Below are 26,340 nucleotides of genomic sequence, written 5' to 3' on the forward strand. Positions count from 1 at the left end.
AATCCTGGTCTTTTTAAATATTGCTTCACCTATGTGGTGAGTCCAAACCCATCCTAATCTAATTTTTTTTTACAATGTATAAGCTGCATTAAGAAATGTTACTCATGTGAGAGGTTTAAAATTTCCACTCTTTTACTGATTTCAAGCAGCGTCACCTCTCCTTCCCTCAAAAATCTATGGTGGTCCAAAACACCTTGAACTTGGAATGCATCCACAACTGCATTACTGATACCAAATGAAAAGCAATACTAACAATATACCTTATACCACCATTTGTAATTTAGCTGCTCCAGTATTGACACAGCACATAATTTACAACAGTGACAAACTGGAACATGTGTCGAAAGTGTATTACCTAGGTGTGATGACAATTAACTCGCCGTTAAAGGACGAGGTTTCTGCTATTGTTAAAATCACCATTACCATCTGAGAAGTATCTCATTGATTAAGTATCCAATTATATTACTTGCCTACAGTCTCCACGTGTCTGGACTAATGCAATGCTTTGTGTCTAGGGCTACCAGACATAAGCAAGCGGTGACTATAACTGGTACAGAGTATTACTGCTCAGCTACTTACTGGGGTATCTAGACACCATCATCCTACACCAGCAGTGCATACTGCACTGGCTGTCTGTTCAGTCTTGCACTGTCCAGAGCCCTCATCCTATTTTATCTTGCCTTTCACATCTTCGGTCCTCCCACCTTAAGGAACTTCTCAACTGGTATCCGCTTGCTTGCACTTGTCATTCTTTCAACCACAGACTTTTCGAGGTTGCAAGGGTTGGGGTGGAGATACCTTGGGGGAACATTCCTTTGTTTATCAGGGCCCATGTCAGAGGGGCTCACAATAATCCTGATACTTGACTGTTTCAAGCACTTGCTGAAAACCTACCCTTTGACCTTGTTTATGGGAACTAGCCATATCTTAATTCTAACAATTCTTACAATTTTAAGGTTTGTAAAGTTTTATGCTTTGATTTCTGATACCACTATTTCACTACGCACTTAAATCTGAATTTGAAAATTTCATTTTACATATGTATACACATCCCACACATCACTTCATGGGTGCTTTATTATTTATTACATCCTTGTACTTTAATCTGAAATGCTTAATTAAGCTAAACTTATATTTAAACAATACATCATTTTTGGCTGTGGGTAAGGAAGGATCTACCTATGGATAAAACTGCTTACGAGGACTTCACCTCTGGACCAAAGCCAGTTGTGAGTAAGCCTACATTACCCACACCCCAGCGTGACTTAACTGTTGCTTTTACAATGACACTGACACCGAGAGGTCTTACCATTTTAATAGAGTCACTTCTTCTTTCGTTTTTTCCCGGTTAGGGGTCGTCACAGCGGATCATCTGTCCACTCATGATTGGCAGTGGAGTTTTATGGTGTCGAGTTACCAGCCCGGCGTCCAACCTTCCACAGAAAGCACACACATGCGCACACACACCTAGGGCCAATTTAGAGTGTCCAATCCACCTACTGCATGTCTTTGGGATGTGGGAGGAAACCGGAGCACCTGGAGGAAACCCACTCTACCACAGGGAGGACATGCAGACTCCGCACAGAAGGCACCGCAGCTGGGAATCGAACCAGAGAACCTCTTGCTGTGAGGCGGCAACGCTAACTGCTGCACCATGCAAGGAAATTTAAAATTTCTTTTCAGTGTCCTTCCACTGATCTGAGGTTCCCCAAGCTAGCTTGGTGTGTACTATGCATGCCTCTTCTAAAAGTATGAGCCAGTGCTTTGTGCAGTGTATTTTTACTCCAGTTTTTGACACTATGGAGTGTGCACACGTCCTGTGGTTTACACGAGGGCACTCACAACAAGAATGGGTTAACAATTTAACTTGCATATATTTGTAACTTCAGGAAACTGGTGAGTATGCGAACGGCTGGCAGAAATTTTGATTTTAATTTCTTTTCTTAATATGATAAGGGAAGTAACAGCCATTTTTGTTGTTTATACCGACTGTGACTTCTGCCAAATTTCAGGAGTCTGTATCCTTCAGTAATGCTCGATTTATAATGAGCATATGTGACTAAACAACCAATCACTGTTAACAAGTCTTAATATTTATAATATCTCTTATCCTGACCCGACACTAATAGCCTTACAACAAATTTAGCATCAATTTCACCCTCAAAACTTCTACCCAATGCCCCAAAGCATCCAAATCCCTTACTCACCCAATTATCTCTACAAATGACCTATTAGTGTTGACCAAGACCTAAAATATTTCCTCCATCGTACCTGACAATATATCTGGCCGTTCTATACATTAATAGTGTTAAACATGTTCTTGCAGCATACTCAAACTGTTTAACCTAAGTTTAGCTACTGGTTTTGCCCCTGACAGATGGTGCACTGCTGTAGTGATGCACCTTACAACCAACCTCGATAATTACAGACTTAATCAGCTTTACAAGTCTCATTTCTAAACCAAAAGAACAAAACTGAACTAATCTCAAAATGCAGCATCAAGAATCTTACTAGAGATGACCCCCAACAGTTTTAAGGGTAGCCAATTTAATCCAGTAAACTTCTTTGAAAAGGTTACAAATGCTATAGATGATGGCCATGTAGAAGTACTAAGTGTATCTTAACCTGGCTAAGGACATCTTTATTTCACAAGCAGGCATCATACACACATCTAAATGATTTAAAACCTGACCCCTATGTGAGAAGGGCAAACTGGATAAAAAGCCAGAAACCATGCAATGTAAGCTGCAGGTAGGAGTACGAAAGTGACCAATGTGCCCCCTCAGGGCTCGGTGCTAGGCCCTCTCCTTTTTGGTATTTATTTCTCAACTCTCCACTCTGGCTAACAAAATTTGCAGTCAGATTACTACAAACTGGGGGCTGTTCTCAAGTTAACCTAGGACACCAAAGCCCTTCAGAATAAACTATACAAAGTAAACTTTTTTTTTTTAAACTGGACTCAAACTAAATGCTAAACAGAGTAGCATCATCACTTCTGGCAGACAACACTCCCCTTTTTCATACTGTACAGATTACATATTTGCTTTGTAGAGGTGTGTAGTCAGAATCTTGGTAATTGGGCCGATAGCTCCAGCTCCATCTCTTTTGACAGTCACGTGACAACTTTTGTCAGGAAATCCTTTTATTTACCACAGAAAATGGCCAAAGAAATCAAGGTCTTGACAGGCAACGTCTCCCATATACTTAGCATTCATCAGGTCATACAATAGAGTACAACATTAATCACAGTCTGGAAGTCTCGAGACTACCAAGAGAGGCTGAAAGCTCTAAAACCTTTTTACTGCCTTACAGACTTTTGAGAGGAGATCTCAGTCGCTCTCTTACCACACCATGGGAGACCCAATTGTACTGGACATCCTGCATCTTTACAATTTCACCACCAACAGAAGAACCAGGGACCTAAAGCTTTGCCAACAGAAAAACAAAACAGTGCAGAGGAATGTAACCCTGCATCTCACAAACCTATGGAATAATCCTCCTCCAAATGTTAAGCCAGTGACTATCTTCCTTTAAACATAACCTCTTATATCAGAGGCAAATGGGATATATGCAAATGATCCTTATGATCAGATGTTTCAGCTAATTGGCAATTCTGAATGTCCCTATATCCCACGTGCCTCTGATACAAGAGGTTTGGGAGGTCACTCAGTGGAAGTTCTAGCTTTGCTGGAGTTTTCAGTTTGTTTTTACGGATTGGTTTTTCAGTGACCTTCTTACTTATTGTTTTAGTTTGTTGTTTGGGATATTTTTGCAGTGACCCTAATGACAATGGACATCAGCTGGGTATTAACAGCCCTGTGTTTCTAATGTTTAGTCAAACACTCTGCTTGTGCTGTGCTGATGAGGTCATAACAAGGCCGAAATATGCATATCCACAGCTAGTGGGGATTGGCTTTATTGGCCTGAAATTGTCCAGTAAAACGATGAAACAAGTCATGGACATTCAGAATTGCCAATTAGCTGAAACACCCGATGTTCATAATGATCATTTGCATATATCCCATGTGCCTCTGATACAAGACGTTTGGGAGTTCGCTCAGTGGAAGTTCTAGCTTTGCTGGAGTTTTCAGTTTGTTTTTAAGGATTGGTTTTTCAGTGACCTTCTTACTTATTGTTTTAAACACAACCTAGAATGACTGAATGGGTATGCACAAAATTTACTCTAGGACTGACTGTCATGGCCCTCCTGCAGAAAGGAGGCAAAGCTTGGAAAGGTGTGAATATTCGTAAGACTCATTAACCTTTGAATATCTACAAATCTATAAAACATTTTTAAAATTAACAGACATTTCCCAGAGTACTTGGATTCTGCTGTAATTCAGATTTTCAAACTTATCAACTGTAGTTATGACTATACAAAAAAAAACAAGCTGTGTACCTTGAACCCAATTCTCTTTATGGTGCACTCCTTACAGTTCAGACCACAAGGGATGAAAAGTATGGCAGTCTGTACACACCTTCTGCTGTCTAAAATGCCTCCCCAATCCAATCCCTTCAGCACATTTAGTACCTTTACTTGTGCTGCAAAAATGTATGCAACTTGTAAAGACTACAGTGCTTGTCTGACGAGTCACAGAAGACTCAGAGTGACCACACTGACAGCCAGCACTATCTGAGCAAATGGGGGGGGGGGGTCCTTATCACACACAATCACCTACACCAACATCTACAGAGAATTTAGAGTCACTGAGCCACCTATTGCGTGTCTTTAGAATTCAGAAGCACCCAGAGAAAACCTCTGAGAACAGAAGAAGGAGAGCACGCACAGGAAGGCACCCAACTGAGGGCCAAACCACAGAACCTCTTGTTAATACATGCAAGGAGCACATCCTGCATCCATACACTTCTTTAATATCAGTAAGATTTAGGTACTCAAAGTGACAGTAAAACAGTTCCACAGTCCGTTACACGATGCACATTTGCAACCAACTTTACGCATCCTGACATCCTACAGAAGTCAAATTTAGTTGCGAGTCTACCACCCTCAAGTATACAGAACATCTCTCGGTCTCGGTGTGACAGAGAGACAGAGTGTGCATGCATGTTCGAGCACCTGAAACTTATTTTACAAATCCCTCCCCAAGCAATGCAACAGTGTATAAACAGGTTACCATGCTGAGTATCCTTCAAATACTGAATGGCACTGAAAGCATTTTTAGTACACTGTCCATAAGTTATGAAACATCAGGCAAGTGATTCTTTCTAGATCCAGAAGCAATCCTCTATGCATATATGCACACTGGACCAAATTGCGTTTCCCCCCACCCAACTTCTTCTATTCTAGTATACTTTCTTAAGACAGATTCTAATCTGTTATGACTTATCTTTATTACAGATCTTGGGCAAGTCGCTCAAAATGACTTCATCAAACCTAAAATTTATGACAAAGCATCAACAAAAGTGCAGGGCCAACAACTCACTACAACACAAATCATACTCAAAAAAAATCTCTGAAAACCACTCTGCAGGTCTAGTCTATGATATAAAATGCAATAAAGCACACAGACATTTTGCTAATTAACTTGCGTGAAACAGAACATAAGGAAATAAAACTAAATCAAACTAAATCATACAGCAGAGAGAGTTCAGAACAGTTTACACCACAAGAAAAATAAAAACAATATTTCTACATGGGGAGTAATGTCCCCAACACCTACTCCATAATCACCTCTGAGGTAATTTATTGGAAGAAGAAGGGGCATTTCCCTCTGTAGTCAAATACCCCTCTCACCCAAACATTCACTCACTCACTGCAAACTATTTAGCTCTTAGTGCCATTTTCAATGGAACTGCAAGTCAGTGAGAGTGCCAATATTGCAGCATAAAGTTGTTAGGGCTTCTGTCAATAATACGGTCTCAATCAATACAATTATTACAATATATGATCACATGAATTTAATAGGCTATTGGCCCCGAGGCCCATACAAGCCTAGCCAAGAATTTAGCCCATGTTCTGACAAATCAGCACTACATACCCCTGCACAGCAGGGACACAGGTGGAATCCCAGGGGTGTATTTTCTGTTCCCCATCCAGTTATCCAGGTTGCGCTTAAAAAAGAGTTAATGAGGTACTCTGCTTGACATGGAGAAAGATTCACAGAAGGGGAGTCTCTGGGACATAAATCTGTCCTGCCAACAAGTCCTATTGATGTCAAAGACCAGGTTGAGGTTGTGCATGTGGGTTACTCGAGTGGAGCTTGACTTGCGGATATGCAGCAGTCCTATCAAGGCAGGGTCTGAGACTGCTTTGTATGCCACACAGAGGTCACCTCTGAGGAGTATGTATGAGACTGAGTAGAGGGACATGGCTTTTAGCCTATTTGTATAGGGTAGATGTTTGAGGCCCTGGATTCTCCTGATGAGGAACCTCTGTGGTCTCTCCAGCTGCTACATGTGCTTTGTAAGGTACATGCCGAAAGGGACACTGTACTCAATAATTTCGTTTATAAGGGAAGAATACAGGGATGTTATGATCTCCTTGTCCCTGGATGAGACACCCTTACTAAAGGAGGTGGGCCACGTAGAAAGCTTTCCTTACAATGGAGGCAACATGGTGGTCAAAAAATGCAACTTGTTTGTGAAATAATACATTCTAAAAATACTATACAGCAATAAGCTATGCCAGGGCTTGAAAAAAAATTGCTTAAAACCTTGGCAGCCAAAGAAATTAATGTCTGTTACAATGAATTGTATTAAAACAGTCTCAGGCCTTATGTTAGCTCACTGAGGAACCTGTATTCAATCAATATTTAAGCTATAAAAACTCATTTGTCCTCCCACCTGGCAAGAACAGTCCTAATGTAGCTTGCAGTTATGACCAGTATGACACACAGAAGTAAAATGGTCCACAATTCTTCACCTGTAATACTGAAAACATTTCTCTAAAGAGCTGCCGTTTGAAGTTTGAATGTCGCTTACACAGTTACTTCTCTGTGTAAAACATGTTATTTTCAAAAAGATAATACCTAGGGTAGTTGCTAATGCTTTATCCTTTCAATATTTAAAAAAAAAATAACCATGTCCCCTTTAAAGAATATTTACTAGAAAACAATATAATGCATAATCAATCTATTATTACTTAGTAGAGTCTGACACTTAGGCTCCTAGCATTTCAGGTCTGTCAACAACTGCCTTCTTACAATTTAATTTCAATTCAATTTATTACTTCAGTCTCCCTCATCAAAGCCAGATTAGAAGCAGTGCTCACAAGGTTCAGCACCTTCCTTTACGTGAAAAATCTGTGGCAGCACAACCAAGGAAGCCAAACAAACCACGCACCATAAGTATTCTTTCTACGCAGCAGCAACTGTACCATGCCCTCATGCATATCTAACTCAGACCAATGGGTAACTTCAGAAGTTATCTTCAAACCAAAGACCAAATGTGTAGCACCCTAAAGCTAATAAAAAATGCCCACCTGTTTTAACTCCACAAAAAAATGTTTTGTTGGTGGGCAGGCACATCGGAGACTCAATCCGAGCCCTAGTCTGGTGGGAAGCTCCCAAAAAACAGATTTCAGTCTTGCAATAGCCTTCAGTAAGTCTATTTGCTCACTGATCAACACAGTGGTGATGCAAACAAATTGTTGATATCAAACTGTCATTAGTGGACTGCTGTAGCAACCTGCAAAATGCTTCAAATTAATTGGGCTGCTGCTCAACATAAAGCTTCCCACCAGTGGTCTACCTGAAAAGTACTCAATTGAAAATGAAAGACACCAGACCCTAGTTTGTAAAATGTTTGGTGTTCCTTTTCACTTTGACGATTTCTTAGTTATTTCTTAGTATTCTGAAAGTTTTAAACACAGAACACATACATTAAACATTGCTCTTTTAAACTATATATTGCCACCAAAGTATTATTGGGTATGCAAAGAAAGCCCGTTAAAACTCTGCCTTTACTGTACCTATAAACACACTTCCTCATCAACTAAAATGCCACTTAGAAGTTGAACTTTAAAAGATTATTTTAAAAGATTATTTTTCTTTGACAAACATGACAAAGCTGTTTTTTGTTCCACTGTTAAAGATTTGTAACATATCTACATTACTAACATGCTTCTTCATAAACCCCATGATCTTTTCTTTGGTCAGAAACTGAAGTTTACTAAGTATACAGGTGACACAAGGCTGGCAGTAACTTTATTACTGTGCAACAGCCCTGATGGAGAGGAACAAAAACACAGATACTGCCACAATAAGGTTTCCAAAAAGTTACAAATAATGCAAGGATATAGAAGTTCTGTACTACAAAGTTGTACTTTGCACCAGTGGACCAACTACACTTAAGCATCACCACTCATCACAGGGTAAAATTCAATTCCAGTACTACAGATGGGCATTGTACACACCTGTAGAATTTAGAAGTCTGTGGATGAAACACTTTCAGGAATTCTGCACCAGCACGGAATATTACTCATCCCAAATGTGCTTTCATCAGAGCACTCAGGCTTCACCCTCATGGTCTAACTCCAGCACTAGGAGGTAAATTCTACATAACCCCATCCCGAACAATGTCATATTTTCTTTGCAACACTGCTGCATAAATACAGAAAATTAGTAAAGCATGCACAAACATCAGAGAAATAAGTTATTCAATATCAAATGTTCAACTCTATAACAGCCTGTGAATTAACAAATTAGCAATGCAAATCATAATGGCCACATCAGTTATTCTTCAGTAATGCCATACCAAAAGTTCAGTAATGCCATACCAAAAGTTCAATACTGCAGCATCCCCACTGTCAACAAATTCAACCAATATCCCCCCCAGTCCCTTAACACCACTGTATTAGTACTCAACACCCAATCATTGCTTTCACCATAATGGAATAGCTAGCACAGAAACATACTGCTTAACACTTCAGCAGTACACTTAACCATTTACATTCATAGTAACTAATTGTCATTTGTAAGATCATGATGGAAAACATCACAAAACTAAAAGTCAACACTGGCAAACTAACTTCAATCACAAAAAAAGTGCTTCTACATGGAGCAAGCTCTAAAGTGGTCCACTTTCCTTAAATTCTACTCCAAAATCACTCAGCATTGACAATAAAGTAAAACTTCTTCACACCCAGGTAACAAGTGATTTTGAAAAACTCATGCCATCAATATACAGTTAAAAAAGGATACAACTATAGAAATTTGCTGGATGCTAGTTTAAACAAAGGGGCACTGACTGAACACAAGTAACCAGTTTTAAGCACCAAGGCACTCTGCTGAACAGACAGAAGAAAAATAAGAGCACAGCACCCAGTAAGGCGAAGTAAGAAAACACATGACCCAGCGAGTGGTGCTGTCACATCACAGTAACAGGTTCTCTAGTTTGATTCTTGTCTCAGGTGGCTTCTGTGCAGAGTTTGCATGCCCTCCCCGAGCCCATGTGGGTCTTCCCCGTGTGCTACTTTGCTCCCCCACCCTAGAAAAACAAACAGTAGGTGAACCAGCATTCTACAAACTGCCCATACAGGTGCGTGTCAGCAAGTAAGAACATGTGTTCTCTGATAGCCCAGCACCGGCCCAGAAAATGTTTCAATACTTTGCATCCACTTGCATTCTAGGAATGGCTTGTATTCCCATGATCGTTTTGAAAGATAAAATGAGTTTCTGGAAAATGGATACCAAGTATATAAAAAAAAAAAAAAAAAAAATGTACTGATGCTCAAAAGAGGAGGAGTGGAATAGAAATAAAGTTAGGTGCAACCAGACAAACAGTAAACAGAGGCTTCTTCTTTCGGCTTTTACCAGTTAGGGGTCGCCACAGCAGGTCACCTGTCCGCTCATGACTGGCAGTGGAGTTTTACAGTGTTGAGTTGCCAACCCGGCGCCCAACCTTCCACAGAAGGCACATACACACATGCACTCACACCTAGTGTCCAATCCACCTACTGCATATGTCTTTGGGATGTGGGAGGAAACCGGAGCACCCAGAGGAAACTCACGCAACCACAGGGAGGACATGCAGACTCCGCACAGAAGGCACCCCAGCCGAGGATTGAACTGGAGAACCTCTTGCTGTGAGGTGACAATGCTAACCACTGCACCACCGTGGCTGCCCAAACAGTAAACAGCGGCTAAAGGCACTAAACAAGGAAGACATGCAACTATGACGGCATCAAAAGCAGCAAAATCAAAGCGGTGCTACTGGAATCTCCAGAGGGAACATTTAAGCCCCAGTATTTACTTAACTATAGTCTGCACTTGGGCACATTGTCAGATATTCCACTGGAAGCCAAGTGGGCATCGCTGAAGGATCAGTCATCCGACTACAAACTACCTTCTGGCACCAAGGTGGAGGATAAACTAACAGCCCTTTGTACTTGGGTATACCTGGAAAACGCAGTTGTAGGTAGACCTTGCCTCAACTTCACTGCATAAGCAGTTCCATCAAAGGTGAAAGTAGAACCACGCAAAAGAAAGGGTCTTTTGGCTTTTCCAGGTTGGGGGTCACCAAAGCGGATCACCGGTTGTAGAGTTTTTTTTTTACTGTGTCAAATTACTAGCCCGGCACCCAACCTTCACAGAAGGCACACACCCTCTCACTTTCGCACCTACCTATATGTCTTTAAAGCTCACTTGACCGCATGGAGGACGTGCAGACTCCACACACAAGGCACTCCAGCCGAGCACTGAACCGGAGAACCTCTTGCTGCGAGGCAACAATGCTAACCACTGCACCACCGCGGCCTACTTGAGAGTAAAACCATGCAAAACAAGGAAAATGCAATTTGATGAATTCTAACATTATTCGACAGCTCCACAGTCAGTAATCTTCCTTCAATGCATATGCATCCACAGATCTGCAAAGATATATGGAGCAGCCTTGAAATGTCAGCTGATACGACAGACAAAGAGCAGAATACACAAAATGGATATGATGGTGTCTACCATGACCATTGAAAAAATACACAATAGAAAATATTGACTCTGGTATCTTGGTCACAACCCTCATGAGAGTACCATACTTAATTGCGTACCCCCTAATTTATTTTTAGTAATCACGGAGGTTGTGTCCTAATGATAGTATAGACAACAGCTGAGTTCTGCATCAGCTACACAGCTAAACTGCATGTGTGCCTACACTGAAGATAGCACAAGACGAAAATTCCCTCTCTAGATATTATACTCTGCCCCAAATGACTTCCAACTCCTCAAAAGGACAAACTGCCGCCTATATGCAGGCAAGTATACAAGTACATCTCCATGACATATATAAATGGTAATACCAAAACAAGTGACTACTAATCCCTCCAAAACAACATTACCCCTTTTATTTGGTATACTATGTTAAGTTCTCCAGCTTACTAACCTCTTAAATTTCTACTGAAATATCTTCATGGCACAAGACAACTTAGAAACACCTTGAACTCTCCCACGCCCATCCTTTTCCTCACACCAGAGTTTACTGTAAATGAAGTTCTTACAAAGCCTAAATGTTCTTATAAATTCACTAGTCAACTCACTCTCCAAACAAGAAATTACACAAAATGCATTCTTGCTCCCTTCTTCGAGTAGCCTTTAAACCTTACAGCCCTGGATAACACTTGCAATACTGCCTTCCCACAAAAACAACAAATAAACATTGATGATTCACTAAACTGGTCAATCATACGCTCTTCTGTTGCCAAGATGTGCAATTCCATCGCCCCAGACATTAAGACATCAGAGTAAACATACATTTCTGTACAATCTAAAAACCTGCCAAACGCTTACTTGGCCCTGTCCTTGTATCTGAATTTCTGTGCACCTTATCCCAAACCGCTATCCATCCTCGTCTCTGGCTCTCCTCCTCTAACAACAATACTACTGACATGCTTAACTTCACTTTTGTCACATGTTCCCTTCTTCCTCTCGGTACAATACAATTCCTGATACCAAAATGTACTCCTTGTACTACTGTACTTGTAAATATTTCTTTAAACATATCAATAAAAATATTAAAAGTAAAAACTCCTAATGGTTTTCATATGAAAATAACCATTTTAACTGAACTCAATCCTGTTTTTTAATTTCTCAAATATGAACTACATTAACTCTACCACACACATGGTAATGCAATCATCACACACAAATAATCCCTAACTTTTGCTCACATTTTCTTAATCACTCATATTTCCTCTACTCGTACACTAAAACAATTACATGACACTACCTTAGAAATTTTTATTTCTATTTATCTACCTTATATTTTTGTCTAAGCTTAACTGTGTAACAACTGCCGTCACTGAAAATAGCTTCGAGACCAGTCTACCAGGTGAACTAACGCAAAATAAAACAGGAAAACAAACAGTACTTTTTACAGCAATACAACAAATAACACTTTTTACTGTATGACACAATAGGCCAGATTCAATAAAGCCCACACTAAGTGTACATTAAATGTACACTATTCAGAGTGAGCAGACAACACAGACATAACTAACTCACACCTTCTTCCTCTGAATTTTAGTTTTCCTACTGATATTCTTGCAGCTTTAAATATTGACAGTGATTCATAAAGGTTACCACAAAGTGCACACTTAGTAATCTTTTGGTGACTAGAAAGCACAAAAAAATGTGATAAGAATTTTACTAAAAAAAGCCGAGAGACAAACAACAACATACTGTGTACACTTACGTGTAGGCTTTATTGAATCTGGCCCAATACTTAACACCTGGTATACACCACAAACTACATGCTCAAATTATCCTCATCGTTGCTATTTTAAAAAATCATATTATTTTAACATTTTTTAATCCAATAATAAGTTCACTATACTATGCTGTTTCCTCCTGGCCTCTTCTAAAAAAACATCCCTGCAAAGTTGAGCTATCCCAGTCAACAAATGAAATAATTAAAAATCAAGCAAGGAAATTGAGGTGGAATACATTATATCATACTAATAATAAGTAGATAATATGAGAAAACATTTTTATTAAAAATTGATACATTACTTTGTATGCCTATTTATTTTGATAACTGGGCAAGACTTTTCAGTGCTCAAATGCCAATGCTCACAGAAATATCAATAATCTGCAAATGCATAAAAAACAATTTAGTGAATACTGAGACCAAATTCCAACAAGATTTTTCCGGGCATTTATTAGCATCTCTAAAATTTGTCTCAAGCTGAATTTTCACTAGTACTGAGAGTACATCAGTAAGATGAATACATTACAAAAATTGACTCCCAGAAACGTCCTTTGTCAAGTCGACCTGAGTAACAAAACTGTCAAAACGAAAATACTGAAAACCATTTTCAGCAACCCTCAAGTTATGATTTTTGTGATAGGTAAACCTTTCACACCCGTACTGTGTGAGGGGGACACCACATGCACTCCAGACTTACAGTCACACAGCAGTGGCAAAAAATGTAACTGGTCTTTCAACAAAACTACTTTGCAGTACAGGCACTCACTGAAAGCCCCTTGGTAAACCTGTCTTGCTCTCTACAGTATTATACCAGTTAATACAGTATTTACAGAAATATTGTACAATAATGTATTATTAGAGTACTACCCATCATATATTAGGAAGCAAGAACAAGTATTCTTGGGCTGCATGTTTGGTTTCATTTGATTAATTTGCCCTTATGGGGCTTTTGTTAGTTACAAGATCTCTGCAGAAAATATTTCCTGTGCAGTTGGATTAGTCTGGTCACCGGATGGGAACATGTCAATCCATACAAGGTGAGTGTGGCAAACACAAAGAAACCAAAGCCAGTTTGCAAAAAAACGCCTTTGAGAAAAGTGGAGATTGCCTTTCTCTCCACTGTTGTGCGACCTCGAAGTTGGTATATATAATTCTGTGGGATTTGGGGTTGCTCCCCCAACATGGAAGGTATGCCCCCTACACAAAAAAAAAAATTGTTTCAGTGTTTACTGAAGGTACTTCAGTAAACTGGTTTCAGTTTATGTGCGTTCGTTGAAACTGCTTTCAGTGAATCAACATGAATCACCTGGTCACCAAATGAAATCAAATTAAACAAGGAAATCCATGTTGGATACTCATGCCTAGTTGTAAGTATTGATACAGGAGAACAATAAGAAAAGCTGGCAAAATACTAAGATAACCAAGAAAATGCATCATTAGTAGAAAGCATTATTCCTCTGTTTTGACAGTGGTTAAGCTTGTACCTGGAGTATCAGTGAGAAGAGATGGCAAAACACCGAGATGCATAGGAAAAGACAAAACACCGAGATGCATAGGAAAAGACATCAGCATAAGAAAGCTCAAGGATTTCGTCCTAACCACAGTACATCTACAGCCCTCCTCTCCTTTTCCCAATCCATCTCCCTAGCTAGAACCAACAACAGTAACAGATTGGTCTCTTACTCGACCTCTCTAAAGCCTTTGACATCATCTCTCACCCCATCCTCCTCCTCTCTAAACTATCAAACCTCAACTTCTCTTCCTCAACCATCTCACAGTTCTCTAGCTATCTCTCTAACTGGCAATAATCAGTAAAATGGCTCTCTGCTCAACCTCCCTTCCTACCCATCCAACTGGGTGCTCACTCAAGGATCTAGCCTTGGCTCTCTCCTCTTCAACATCTTCACAAACCGCTTTTCTAGCTCCTGTCTTCTCTCTACTCTCATACACTATGCCGACGACTCTACCAGATACCATCTGTGAACTACTTATCCTCACCACAGATTCCTTAAAATCCATAGAACCATGGCTCAACAACAACTTATTCAACTCCCAAAAAAGACCAAACTTCTGCTATTCCTCCCGAAATCTCTCTTCCACCAAAAAATCTAACTTCTCTATTACCTCATCTAACACCATCATCAATGTAGAACCCCAAACAAAACTCCTTGGGGCCATCATTGATGGCCCCCTTAAATTTGACCTCCATGTCCACCACTGCATTAAAAAAAGACCACCAAAAACTAGGGCTTCTCTATAAAAATAAAAAGTTCTTTACTAATGATCCTAGAGTACCCGTGGTGGTGGTGCTGCGGTAGCGTTGTCGCCTCACAGTAAGACGCTGTCCGGTTCGATTCTCAGCTAGAGCATCTTCTGCGTGGAGACATGTGTGAATGGGTGTACCTTCGTTGAAGGTAGTGCGTCAGGGCTGGTAACTTGGCACGTAAAAATCAACTACCAATAATTAGCGGACCGGAGTTCCACTGTGACAACCCCTAACCGGGAAAAGCCGAAAGACACAACAACAAATAATGATCCTACAGTCTCATTCACTTGTGTTTTTCTTCCCAGCCTCCTCTATGGCTCACAAATCTTAACTAACCCACAGACCAAGCTACAAGCCAAACTCGAAAGCACCTATAACAAACATTGCATAGTTTGCTGCTAATCAGTCCCCAAACTCTCATCACTGTCTTTCCCTCTCTGCCTTAATCTGGTTTGGAGTTCCCCCAGCAACTTCCAACTCTCACAACTCCCCATTATTCATGCCATTCTCTACAAACCCACTGCCTGTCCAAGCATCTCCTCACTGGTCACTCTAATATACCCCAGCTAGAGCCCTCAGGAGCTCTAACCTACAACGCCTGAAATTTTTTAGGCCAAATATAAACATCAGCCAGATCTTACATAGCTATTCCCCTGCTCAAAACTGGAACAAATTTCCCCCGACATCAGAAAAATAACTACACACAAATTCAAAAAGGCCCTAAAACAACAGCTTCTTAATAACCCAACTTGTAACTGTAACTCCTAGCCAGTCTCTAACAACTCTTACATTTTCTTACCCACACTTCACAGATGCTGTTCATGTCACTGTCATCTGCTGTCTTATATCTCACTACTGAGCATCTAGTAAAAATCTCTCTTTTGTAAACACCTTTTAGCAGATTGGTCATTGATATTGCATAACCAATAAACAGCTGACCCACTAATTCAACAAACTGCTCTGTTACATAACTTACCCTAAATAACTTGATTTGGTCTCTCATAACTGTACTCACATCCTAAAAGTGTACAAATGTTCACTACTGCTCACACTGTAAAATGTACATAAATTTACTTCCCTTCTAGCATGCATTTATTGTGAAACTCACTGTAAATAACGTGAATCTTACTGTATTTACTGTCTTTGATGTACTCTCTCATTGTTTGTCTGTTAATAATTACTCTCGTTTTACTGTGGAGGTTTTCTTCCCGGGCCTCCGCTGAAAAAGGGCTTTTACTTAGTCGGACACTCCCAGTAAACATATGTCAAATAAATAAAAGTAATCTGTATTACCAGTCAATTAAACTACATCTGCAGCACAGCATCTCGTACAGTTTTGATTCCTCATTCTAATCATACAGACCACAAAGAAGCATGTCTGTATCACACGTTAAATTAAAAAAACGCAGAAGACTAACATATACAGTCTTTAACAAGTTTGACAAATATGGCCAAAAAGCACCTAAACAATAGCAAAATGAAAAAGAACATACAGACAACTCAAGAAAGGCACAAGTACTACTGTGTAAAAAAGGGTGTGAGCAAACTGGAGTACCCACACAAACAAGTATACGTAAGAACATTCAGCAAAATCTATTGCTGAAATAATGTTGTAGTTGGTCTCTGCTCGATATACATTCAAACAGCAGACTGGATTCTGCAGGATCCAGATGACAGGGATGGTGTACAGCAGCTGATGGCAACTTGCCCGTTTGAAGAGGGAGAGGAAGCTGGTTAAATTCCTGTTGCAGAAGAACCTGGAGGAGGACATGAAGTATGCTACGATACACAGTAAGCCTGAAGCACAATTCCAGACAAGGAGTGTCTAAGCATCACAGGTATATGAAAGTGTGTGTCCACACTGAGGCTCAGTGAAGTGGCAATGCACATCACTTGACAGCCAACAAGGAAGAGATGTAATACGATTCACTACCACAACCATTGGCTCTTGTCACTATCAGCCCGGCCTGCTATCCTCAGACAACAGAGGACATCCTCACACTCCAGACTTACACATATACCAATTTCACATAACAGATGAGGAACCAATGGGATTACTGAAGGGAAAACATTCAATGGTCACAAAGGAAGAAAGAAGCAAATATATACATAATAGAACTTAAAAATGCGTGCAACAAGCATAACACACAACGCTTATGAGTAGTAGGACTAAAAAAAAAAAAAAAAAAAAAAAAAAAAAAGGCATCAAGCAGGTGGTCGTGTAAGCTCTCCAACTTACCAATAGATAAGGAAATAGGCAGACTAGACAAGCCAAGCCGTTCTGTCAAAATCCAGATTTCTATACCAGATGATACAAGCTCCTCTAAATTTCTGTCACAATTGGATACAAGGGCTGCCCATGTTGCATAAATGCAGGGCATTCCTCTACAATGACCGTACTCAGAGTCAGCATGCCAGCAACCTAATGTATGACATGGTATCTTACAGACAGGAAAGTAAACATGAGGCCAAATTAATGGCAAGTCAATTAACAGTATGTGTGTATCAAGAAAATCCATTCACATCCCTCATGCTGCAGCACATGCAGCCATCTCAGAATGTGATGGGAGAACACACAACCCACAGCACTATACATCCAACATCCACTAGAGTAAAGGAAAAGGGCTGCCAATAAACAAAACATAAAAATGGGGGAAATTAAAAAAAGGCACCGAATTAGTGCATCACAAGGAGAAAATGTATGCATCACTCTCACACACCCATGTCAAGAAAGACAGTGTCAATTAGAATGAACCAATTCAATCAGCAACAATATAAAATGTAAACAGAGACACACACTTATGATCATAAAAATGTGAAGCTACAGTAAAAGAAAAATTAGCAAGAAAAAAGTGAAATGAGATGCCTTCCAAACTGACCTGCTCAAAAAAAAGGGTGAAAGTGTGAAGAAAACCATTGAGCATGACATTACTCCAGGTTAATAAACAAAGCATGGTTTGCTGTAAGTTACAGCAGTAGAGAAATAAAAGGCAATCAAACAACAGCCAGGTTGTGATTGGGAGTATAGGAAGAGTGAACACTGGCAACCCTCTGCTCACGGAATTATACTTTACCTAGAATTTACTAAATGAACTGTGCAATATATCTGAAAAAACTTACTCTTTGGAAAGAGTGCTACTTTGATATTCTGAGAGAAGCTCTGCACAGCGAAAGGTAATAAGTGGTTGTTCACTTCAAACCTGATATCAAGAGGTCAATCAAAAGTCTAATCAACACATATTACCTCATTCTCCTTTGCAACCTTTATTTTGCATTGCATTGCATTGCGCACACACACACACACCAGCACAAAGTATCTAGGTATTAATTACTGAAATAGAGGATCAGAAAGAAAAGTACTATTTCTTATTTTTCCAAAATGAAACATCTTCAGATAACAGATCCCACAAAATTACAAATCAAATACAATTAGATCACTTGATAATAAATGTACCCTTAAACAGATCTAACAAATCAAATGTTCGAAAGCAATAATCATGTCACTTGAAAAGCAAAGTAGTAAATTCTGTCAAATGCACTATTTGTTTACAAAAATCCTAAATTCAACTTGCCAGTCTATTCCATTTTATTTAAAGTGGGCTTACTGTTAATTATAATGTTAGATAAAAAGCAGCAACTTGACAAGCTAATCAACAACTGCAGAACTGTCAGATTATTAGGTTATGCTGGAGGATAACAGCTCCTCTAGAGTCTGCCTAAGGGAGCTCTTCAGTTCCCTTCCCTTTGGCGGGTAAGCAGCACTTTGAAAACTACAGACAATGCTGAGCAGAGAAATGGAATGAGTCCAGGTCCGGTACCAGATCGATCAGGGAACGGAATGAGACCGCTCACTCTTAAAGTCTTGTCTCACAGCTGATATTCACCTGAGAGTACCAAAGGAAGATAATCAGATAGTAAGCGTAAACAGCAATGAATGAAAATTGCAAAAGCAGCGTCTTAAAACACCTTTCGATCCCACTATGGCCTGCCACACTGTTGTCTACCAGTACAAGAAGATGCAGACAGCTTCCCTTCTTACCACATCTATGTTAGAAAATCCAGAGAGGACGAGATTCTTCAAGAGTTCGCAACCAATACCACCAGCTCCTACAACTAGCACTTTACTTGCGGAAACAGAATCAGCCAATTCTTTCCGAAGGGCTCCCACCAGCGCCATAATGCTATAATAGTAACACTATCCCTTGCAGTTTGCTTAAGAAGAGGGCAAATCATAGATACCTAAAACGACTCTTGAAAGTGTCCCGACGGTAGAGGCTGACGGCAACTGGAGAATAATGCTTAACCTAATTCTAGCTCCCCTTACAGGCTCGGAGGAGCTAAGTTACATTGCTCGGCTTCTAATTTGGTTAAACTTTAAGATTAACACCTAACAGCTCGATCTTCGACACGGCGCAATCAGACTTTCTACTTCACTGATAAACCCTAATAGGGTCAAAACAGGAAATGCGAATACATCCATGCACCACTTTTAGTAAATATTGTCAAAGTTTAATTTTGTTCTGAATTTGAATAAACTGATACGGTGTCGGCATACCTTTCCCACCAGGCACTCTGTGTCTCCAGAAAATGAGATTTTATACACCGTTTATCCTTCAGGTTAGTATTTTCTTTCCCCTAGAATGGCAATACCCAGCATTAACACTTAGTTAAGACTTTCTGGACACATTATTACTAATCACATCCCAACAATGATTACAATTTTGTGTTCTTAATCTTATTTTACAGGTAGGCTAATGAATTGTTTCGGCCACAGAAGACAACCACTTCCCAAAAAAGTTCTGGTCAGCTATAAATAATATCCTTCACCCTGGTAACCCCTCAACCCCAAATCCTTTCCCTAATAAATATCCACTAGAAACAGCTACTTCATTAATACAATCCACAAGCTTACAAATGCAGACCAATATTGCAACCCTCCAAACACCTCCCTGCCCCCCTCTCAAACTGTAAGCACAACTTTCTCTCTCAAACCTATTCCCACCTCCTACATCAAATCCCTTCTCCTAAAACTTAAACCTTGCTCACCTTCCACTGACAAACTACCCCCCAAGTTCTTAAGCTAGCTGCCAAATCTATTGCCTTCCATATCTCTATTCTAATCAACATCTGTCCTAGAAAGCACAGTACCTGACATCTGGAAATCATTTTATACTATTCCACTCTACAAAGGTGGCAACTCCAGAGACCCCTCAAGTTTCAGACCAATAGCTATCCTTTCACCACTATCAAAAATTCTTGAAAAAATTTATTCACTCTCAACTAATGAATTACCTTATCCAGGGAAACCTGCTAACACCTACCCCAACATGGCTTTCGACCTCACCATAGCACTGCTACTGCCCTTATATCTTTTACTCAAACTGTCACAGAGGCTAGAGATAACAATAAACGTGTATCTTGTCTTTTCCTGGACCTGTCCAAAGCATTAGGTACTGTATCCCACTCTAAGCTACTAACAGAATTAGCCCATCTTAATCTTTCCCCACCTACCCTTCAATGGTTCTCCAGCTACCTCTCTAATAGACAGCAATCTGTGCAATGGCTCTCTTCCTGCTCCCCTCTCTTACTAGTTCAAACTGGGGTCCACCAGTGCTCTATCCGGGGCCCTCTCCTATTTAATATCTTTACCAACCTCCTCCATTCTGCTAGCCAATATGCAGATGACTCTACTCTCATTTCCTCCTCCAATAATATACCTCAACTACACACACTCATCCAAAACACTTTCATCGCTGTCAAAAAATGGCTAAATGATAACCAGCTAATCTTTAGCCCAAACAAGACTAAACTGTTACTCTTTCTGCCAAAGACTATCTTAAACCACAAGTCCACCTTCACTATTTCCTCACTAAATAATACCATTATCAAAGCTAATCCTCATCCAAAACTACTACGGACTATTATTGATGACTAGTTAAAATTCGACCAATGTATTCATCACTGCATCAAAAAGACAAACCAAAAACTAGGACTATTATACCGTAACAAAAATTACCTTAACCCTGATACTAAAATAGCCTTAGCTAAGGCCTTCCTTCTTCCTTGCTTGCTCTATGGCACCCCCATCCTCACTAATCTTCAAACCCCTTTACTCTTCCCAGCTTGGGCAAATTTATAATAAAATTGCCAGATTTGCAGCTTCCAAACCTTACAAAACATGCCATTGCTTAGCCTTAAAAGAACTGAAATTGCCTGAATTTCCTCATCAAATTCTCAACACTCAGCTTCAAATCACACATTTCATAGTACACAAACCATTCGCCTCCCCATCCATCTCTTCCATCGTCTCCCAATACACACCCACTTACTCTCTGAGAAGCTCTGACCAACAACTCTTACACATAGACAGACCCAACAAGAACATAGCCAAACTCCTCTACAATCATTCTGTCTCTATAGCATAGAACAAACTCACATTTGCTATTAGAACTATAACTAACTGTTATCTTTAAAAAAAAAAAAAACAGCTCAAATCCTTCCTCCCAAGCTCATGGATCTTCCCCTGCCAAGATCCCACTTAATTTTTCTTTCTCCCTCCTACCTCTACTTTTTTTCCCTACCTTCTTCATGGTCCTTCTTATAGGGCTTTAGCCTTGGACCACTGTAACCACTGTACATCACAGTTCAAAAGTGATCTTTGTAAATATGCAATATCTTGTAACTCTAAACTCAACCTCTTGTTCAAATGTCTTTTTATGTATGTTGTAAGTCTTACAACTTATTACTAGTTGTTTTTGTAATCCTGTATTACTTTGTTTGCTATATGTTTTAAACATGTTTAAAACATTAATGTACTCGAGTTTTTCTCCTCAGGTGTCCACTGAAAATGGGTCCTTGGCTCAGCTGGACCAACCCGGTTAACAGATGTCAAATAAAATAAAGAAAGTTTTAAATTAAAATTTTCTTTTTAAGGAGTAAGACATGGGCCGGCATTAAAAAAAAAAAAAAAAAATATATATATATATATATATATATATATATATGTGTGTGTGTGTGTGTGTGTGTGAGAGAGAGAGACACCCTGCACTGGTCCGGTAATCAAGGAGCCTCAGTCCTTACCACTGGCAACAGTGGGGGAAGTACACAATGGGAGGATGACAAGTGCACACACAGTAAAGTACAATTTCCCTTAAGAGCACACAGAGACCACAGTCAGTCTGGAGGGTGTTTTTCCCTCTTTCTCCAGATCACCAATAAGGCTCTCCACTGGCACAGCTATAGGATTGAGATCCCAGCTGAGTGGCCAAGCCAAAACCTCCAGCACCCTCTCTATCCAACCAGTGCTTTGTGTTCCTGCCCAAGTAGCTGACACACACACACTTTGAGATTTAATTTATACACAAACACATACCTGGGAAAGGCTGGCACATGTTTACCAGCTATGCCCCCTTCTGCCCAAACTATAAGGTAGTTCCAGCTGCCACCAGGCAGCTCTTTATCAGCTACTTAAGGCTCTTAACAAAGGGTGTCCAATCCTACTGTGTAATGTTACTATTAATCCAAATGGTAGTCTGACCAACAGCAAAGCTATTTATGAGTGGCCTGTACAGTGTCACCAAATACATAGGCAATTACTCTAAGAGCTTAAATATGTCTCACAAATATCAGCCACAAAGATAAGTTTAATCATATTTAATAATAAATAATAAAAGAACAAGACAATATTCAGTACATCAACACAGTAAGTTTATAGTTCAAAATCACAGGAAATATTTTAAAACAACATTGCTCAGTCTCAAATAACAGTCTCAAATAAATACAGAATCTAAACTTATCTGTGCTATATTCCTATATATATCTAAAAGAGATAATATGCCCTAAATCTTGCTTACAGCAAGGCAAGTGATGATGAGTAGATGTTCTTGCTAGGTCTAAGAAAAAATACAAAATGCCCAGTCTCTCTCTCTCTGAGAGAATTCTTTAATTAATATCAAATACTACTGATGGGTTAGCTTGGATGACATCAGGCTAAAACAGAAACTAACTGAATTTAACATCTCTGTGTGAAAAATACATATCTCTCAGATGTTTGCAGATCCTGAAAGTCATAAAACAATATTTCTCTTTCTAGACAATACAAAAACATCTAGCTCTAGACATTGTGTCTGCTACACTGAAACTGAGAGAAAACTTTTATAGCACAATCGTAAAGCAATTTAATTTCAACTTATTTTCTTGAAGTTTTGCAAATTAACCCTTTTAGGTTCTAGTTTCTACTGTTAAAACATACATTTGCACAGGTATATAGTTTATATGCATTTCTGTGATAAGTCAGCAGGGCATTCTGTGGTTACATTTTAGCTCAATACATAACATACAGTTCTGTATAAATCATATCCATATTCAGAAATGACATAGAATTATTTATATATATATATATCACACACATACACAACTATGTGTATAGATTGATTTGGTCTGTTTCTCATAAAATGTGTAGCTTTTTGGAAAATCATTGAGAATGGAAGTCACTAAATAATGACAGACATTTGCGTTTCAGACTTCCTAGCTTTCAGAAATGCATGCTAATGCATGCTAATACAAAACATTTTATCCTAGCAACTTTCTAAGTTTATAAGAGTAATATTTAAAATTTAACACTATTTTTGGGCCTTTGCCCTTAATTATTTTTGTTCAGAGTTCTTGTGCTAAGAGGTTGATGATTTTGCCACTTATATTTAGTCTTTCTAATGATATTCCTTATACAATCAGACTTGTTTATGGAAATATACTTTATTAAATACATAACTAAGTCTAAACAGAGATTCACTACTACTAACTTTATAGAGTCTACTATTTGAAGGCATTCCATTCTGACCCTCTGCTATGATTTTTAAAGGCCAGTGCTATGGTTTTTAATGCTTGGTGGTTGAGACATATGAGCACAAACTATTTTGCCTACAGACTTACAGGTATCCCCCCAAAGAATCAGCTAATGTGTACTTCTGTCGGCAAGTTTCAGAGTCTGTGCAAATGACCTTCCCACTGATCTGCCCATTTAGAGTACTTGCATAGTTAGGGATTCACTGCCACCTGAATTACTCAAGTGCCACATCATTGTATATATACACACACACACACACACACACATATATATATATATATATATATATATATATATATATATATATACATATGAAAGCGCTAAAATAAATCAGTTTATGTGTTGAAACCTTCAGTTGCTTCATTCTTGTATTTTGCATTTTATATACTGTTGAAGTTTTTTTTTTTAATGTCAGTCTTCTTGAGGGCTTTTCGGTTTTGTAGACATATATATATATATATATATATATATATATATATATATATATGTTTACATATATACATACATACACACACACACACACACACACACACACACACACACACATATTTCAGGCACTTGCAATAATGCTCTTCTAGCCTGCTAGTATACAAAACAGTCATCCCTATAATGTGTCCAAGTTATTCTTAAAAGTATCTAAACTAGTGCTTGTTTTAATATAATTTGGTTGTCTATTGCAGGCATTAGCTATTTTCTCATAGAAACAGCTAGTACATCTCTTCTCCTACTCAAGACCACCAAAAAGAAGAAATAAATATATTTTAGAGAAGTATTTATGAAGATCCTGTGGAGCATAACAAAGATGCTAATGAATAAGAAGTTCAAAGGTACAGGATATGAAATGGGATGAAGTAACAGTCAGAGAGATTGAAACAAAGTTAAGAAAAGCCTTTAATTGGAAAATCTCAGGCCCAGATGCAGTATGTAACTGCTGGCTAAAAGTATTAATATCTTTGAAAGAAGATTTAGCAATAAGTAAGAACTATTTATATGCACACCCTGAACAGACACCAGCCTGGATAACAACAGGAAAAACAATGTTCCTACTTAAGATTGAACCTGCAAGCTACCCTAAAAATTATAGACCAATAACTTGCCTTCTGACGATGTATAAACTATACACTGGAACTGATGCAGACATAGTTTATAGTCATTTAGAAGAAAACTCAATTATGGCAATTGAACAAAAGGGTAATAAAAGAAAGTAATATGGAACAAAGGATCATTTGTTGTCAAATAAAGTCATAGTGGAGAACTGTAAAAAGTGGAAGAATCTAAGTACGGCATGGATAGACTACAAAAAAAAGCATTTGATGGTATCCCACATTCATGGATAAAAGAGTGCTTAACAATGTATAAGATACACCCTACACTGATAAACTACATCACAGTGACCATGAAACAGTGGCAGACCACTTTGCAGTTAAGCCATGATAAAGGACAAATTATTATTGCAGGGATAAAAATCCAAAAGGGGATATTCCAGGGTGACTCTCTATAACTGTTGCTCTTTTGCCTTGCCCTTAACCCATTAAGATGTCTGCTTAACATATTAGGTAATGGATATAATTTGGCTCCCAGAAAGCAAAAAAGTGTAAAGACTTTTCATCTTCTCTGTGTTGATGATTTAAAACTGTATAGCTCATCAGATGAGGAATTGAAAGCACAACTGCAAGTAATCAAATCTTTTTCAGATGAAATAATAATGTCATTTGGTCTTGATAAATGTGCAAAGTAACATTTAAAGCAGGAAAGCTGCAGCACCAAGAAAACAACAGTTTGGGACAAGAAAGAGGGAGTGTATAAATATTTGGGAACCGATGAAGGATTAACAATAAAACATGAACAAATGCAAATAAAACTCAGTAAGGAATATTTTAGAAAACTTAAATCAATTCTGAAAACAGCATTGACATCTCAGAACAAAGTTCAGGCTATAAGACAATTTGCTCATCCTGTCCTAACTTACAGTTTTGGAGTGAGTGACTAGCCCCAAAAGGTGTTGGATAGATTAGACAGGGAAACAACAAGGATGCTTCATGCTTATTAAATGATTTATAAAAATCAGTGTATACCAAAATTATATATTCCCCATTCTGAAGAAGGTATGATCCTCCTTGAAAATAATTACATGTAAAGATCTGCAATCGTGCAACTGCATACATATCTGCTTACCTCACCAGACCCAAACATAGTGAAAGTTTTGAAACATGAGGAGAATAAATCTAAGATGACTTCCCTTCTTAGTCTGGCAGAAGCATATCGGCATAAAGCTAGAATGGAAATCAAACCAGAAGTAGATAAAAATCAGGCAGCAACTGAATGTGCTGAAAAACAAAACAAAGAATATAACGTGAAGGATCAGATGAAAAGGCAAGAAATGTGGAAAATGCATAAATATAGTTGCAAGTTTAAAAAACTCCTGGAACAACCTTATGTTGATCAGAATCGAATGCATGAATGATTAAGGAAAGGCTAATTCAAACCAAAAGATGAAAGGTTAATATTGGTGGCCCAAGACAGTAGACTGCATACACGTTGGTTTACAAACTCCATTGAACATGTGGGAGAA

The 26,340-nt window shown here is 38.9% G+C and overlaps 1 protein-coding gene across 1 annotated transcript in view; it reads right to left on the bottom strand.

Annotated features, from left to right (window-relative positions):
• Positions 1 to 19,154, bottom strand: part of UBA2 (ubiquitin like modifier activating enzyme 2) — a 985,116-nt gene extending 965,962 nt beyond the window's left edge. The window contains exon 1 of the mRNA XM_044081921.1: positions 18,963 to 19,154. Within this exon, the coding sequence (XP_043937856.1) occupies positions 18,963 to 19,100 (138 nt within the window). The 5' untranslated portion in view covers positions 19,101 to 19,154. The remainder of the gene's footprint in view (positions 1 to 18,962) is intronic.
• Positions 19,155 to 26,340: the final 7,186 nt, after the last annotated feature.

This window comes from Protopterus annectens, chromosome 8.part1 (assembly GCF_019279795.1).
Source record: "Protopterus annectens isolate FY-2018-M chromosome 8.part1, PAN1.0, whole genome shotgun sequence".
Lineage (NCBI taxonomy): Eukaryota > Metazoa > Chordata > Ceratodontiformes > Protopteridae > Protopterus > Protopterus annectens.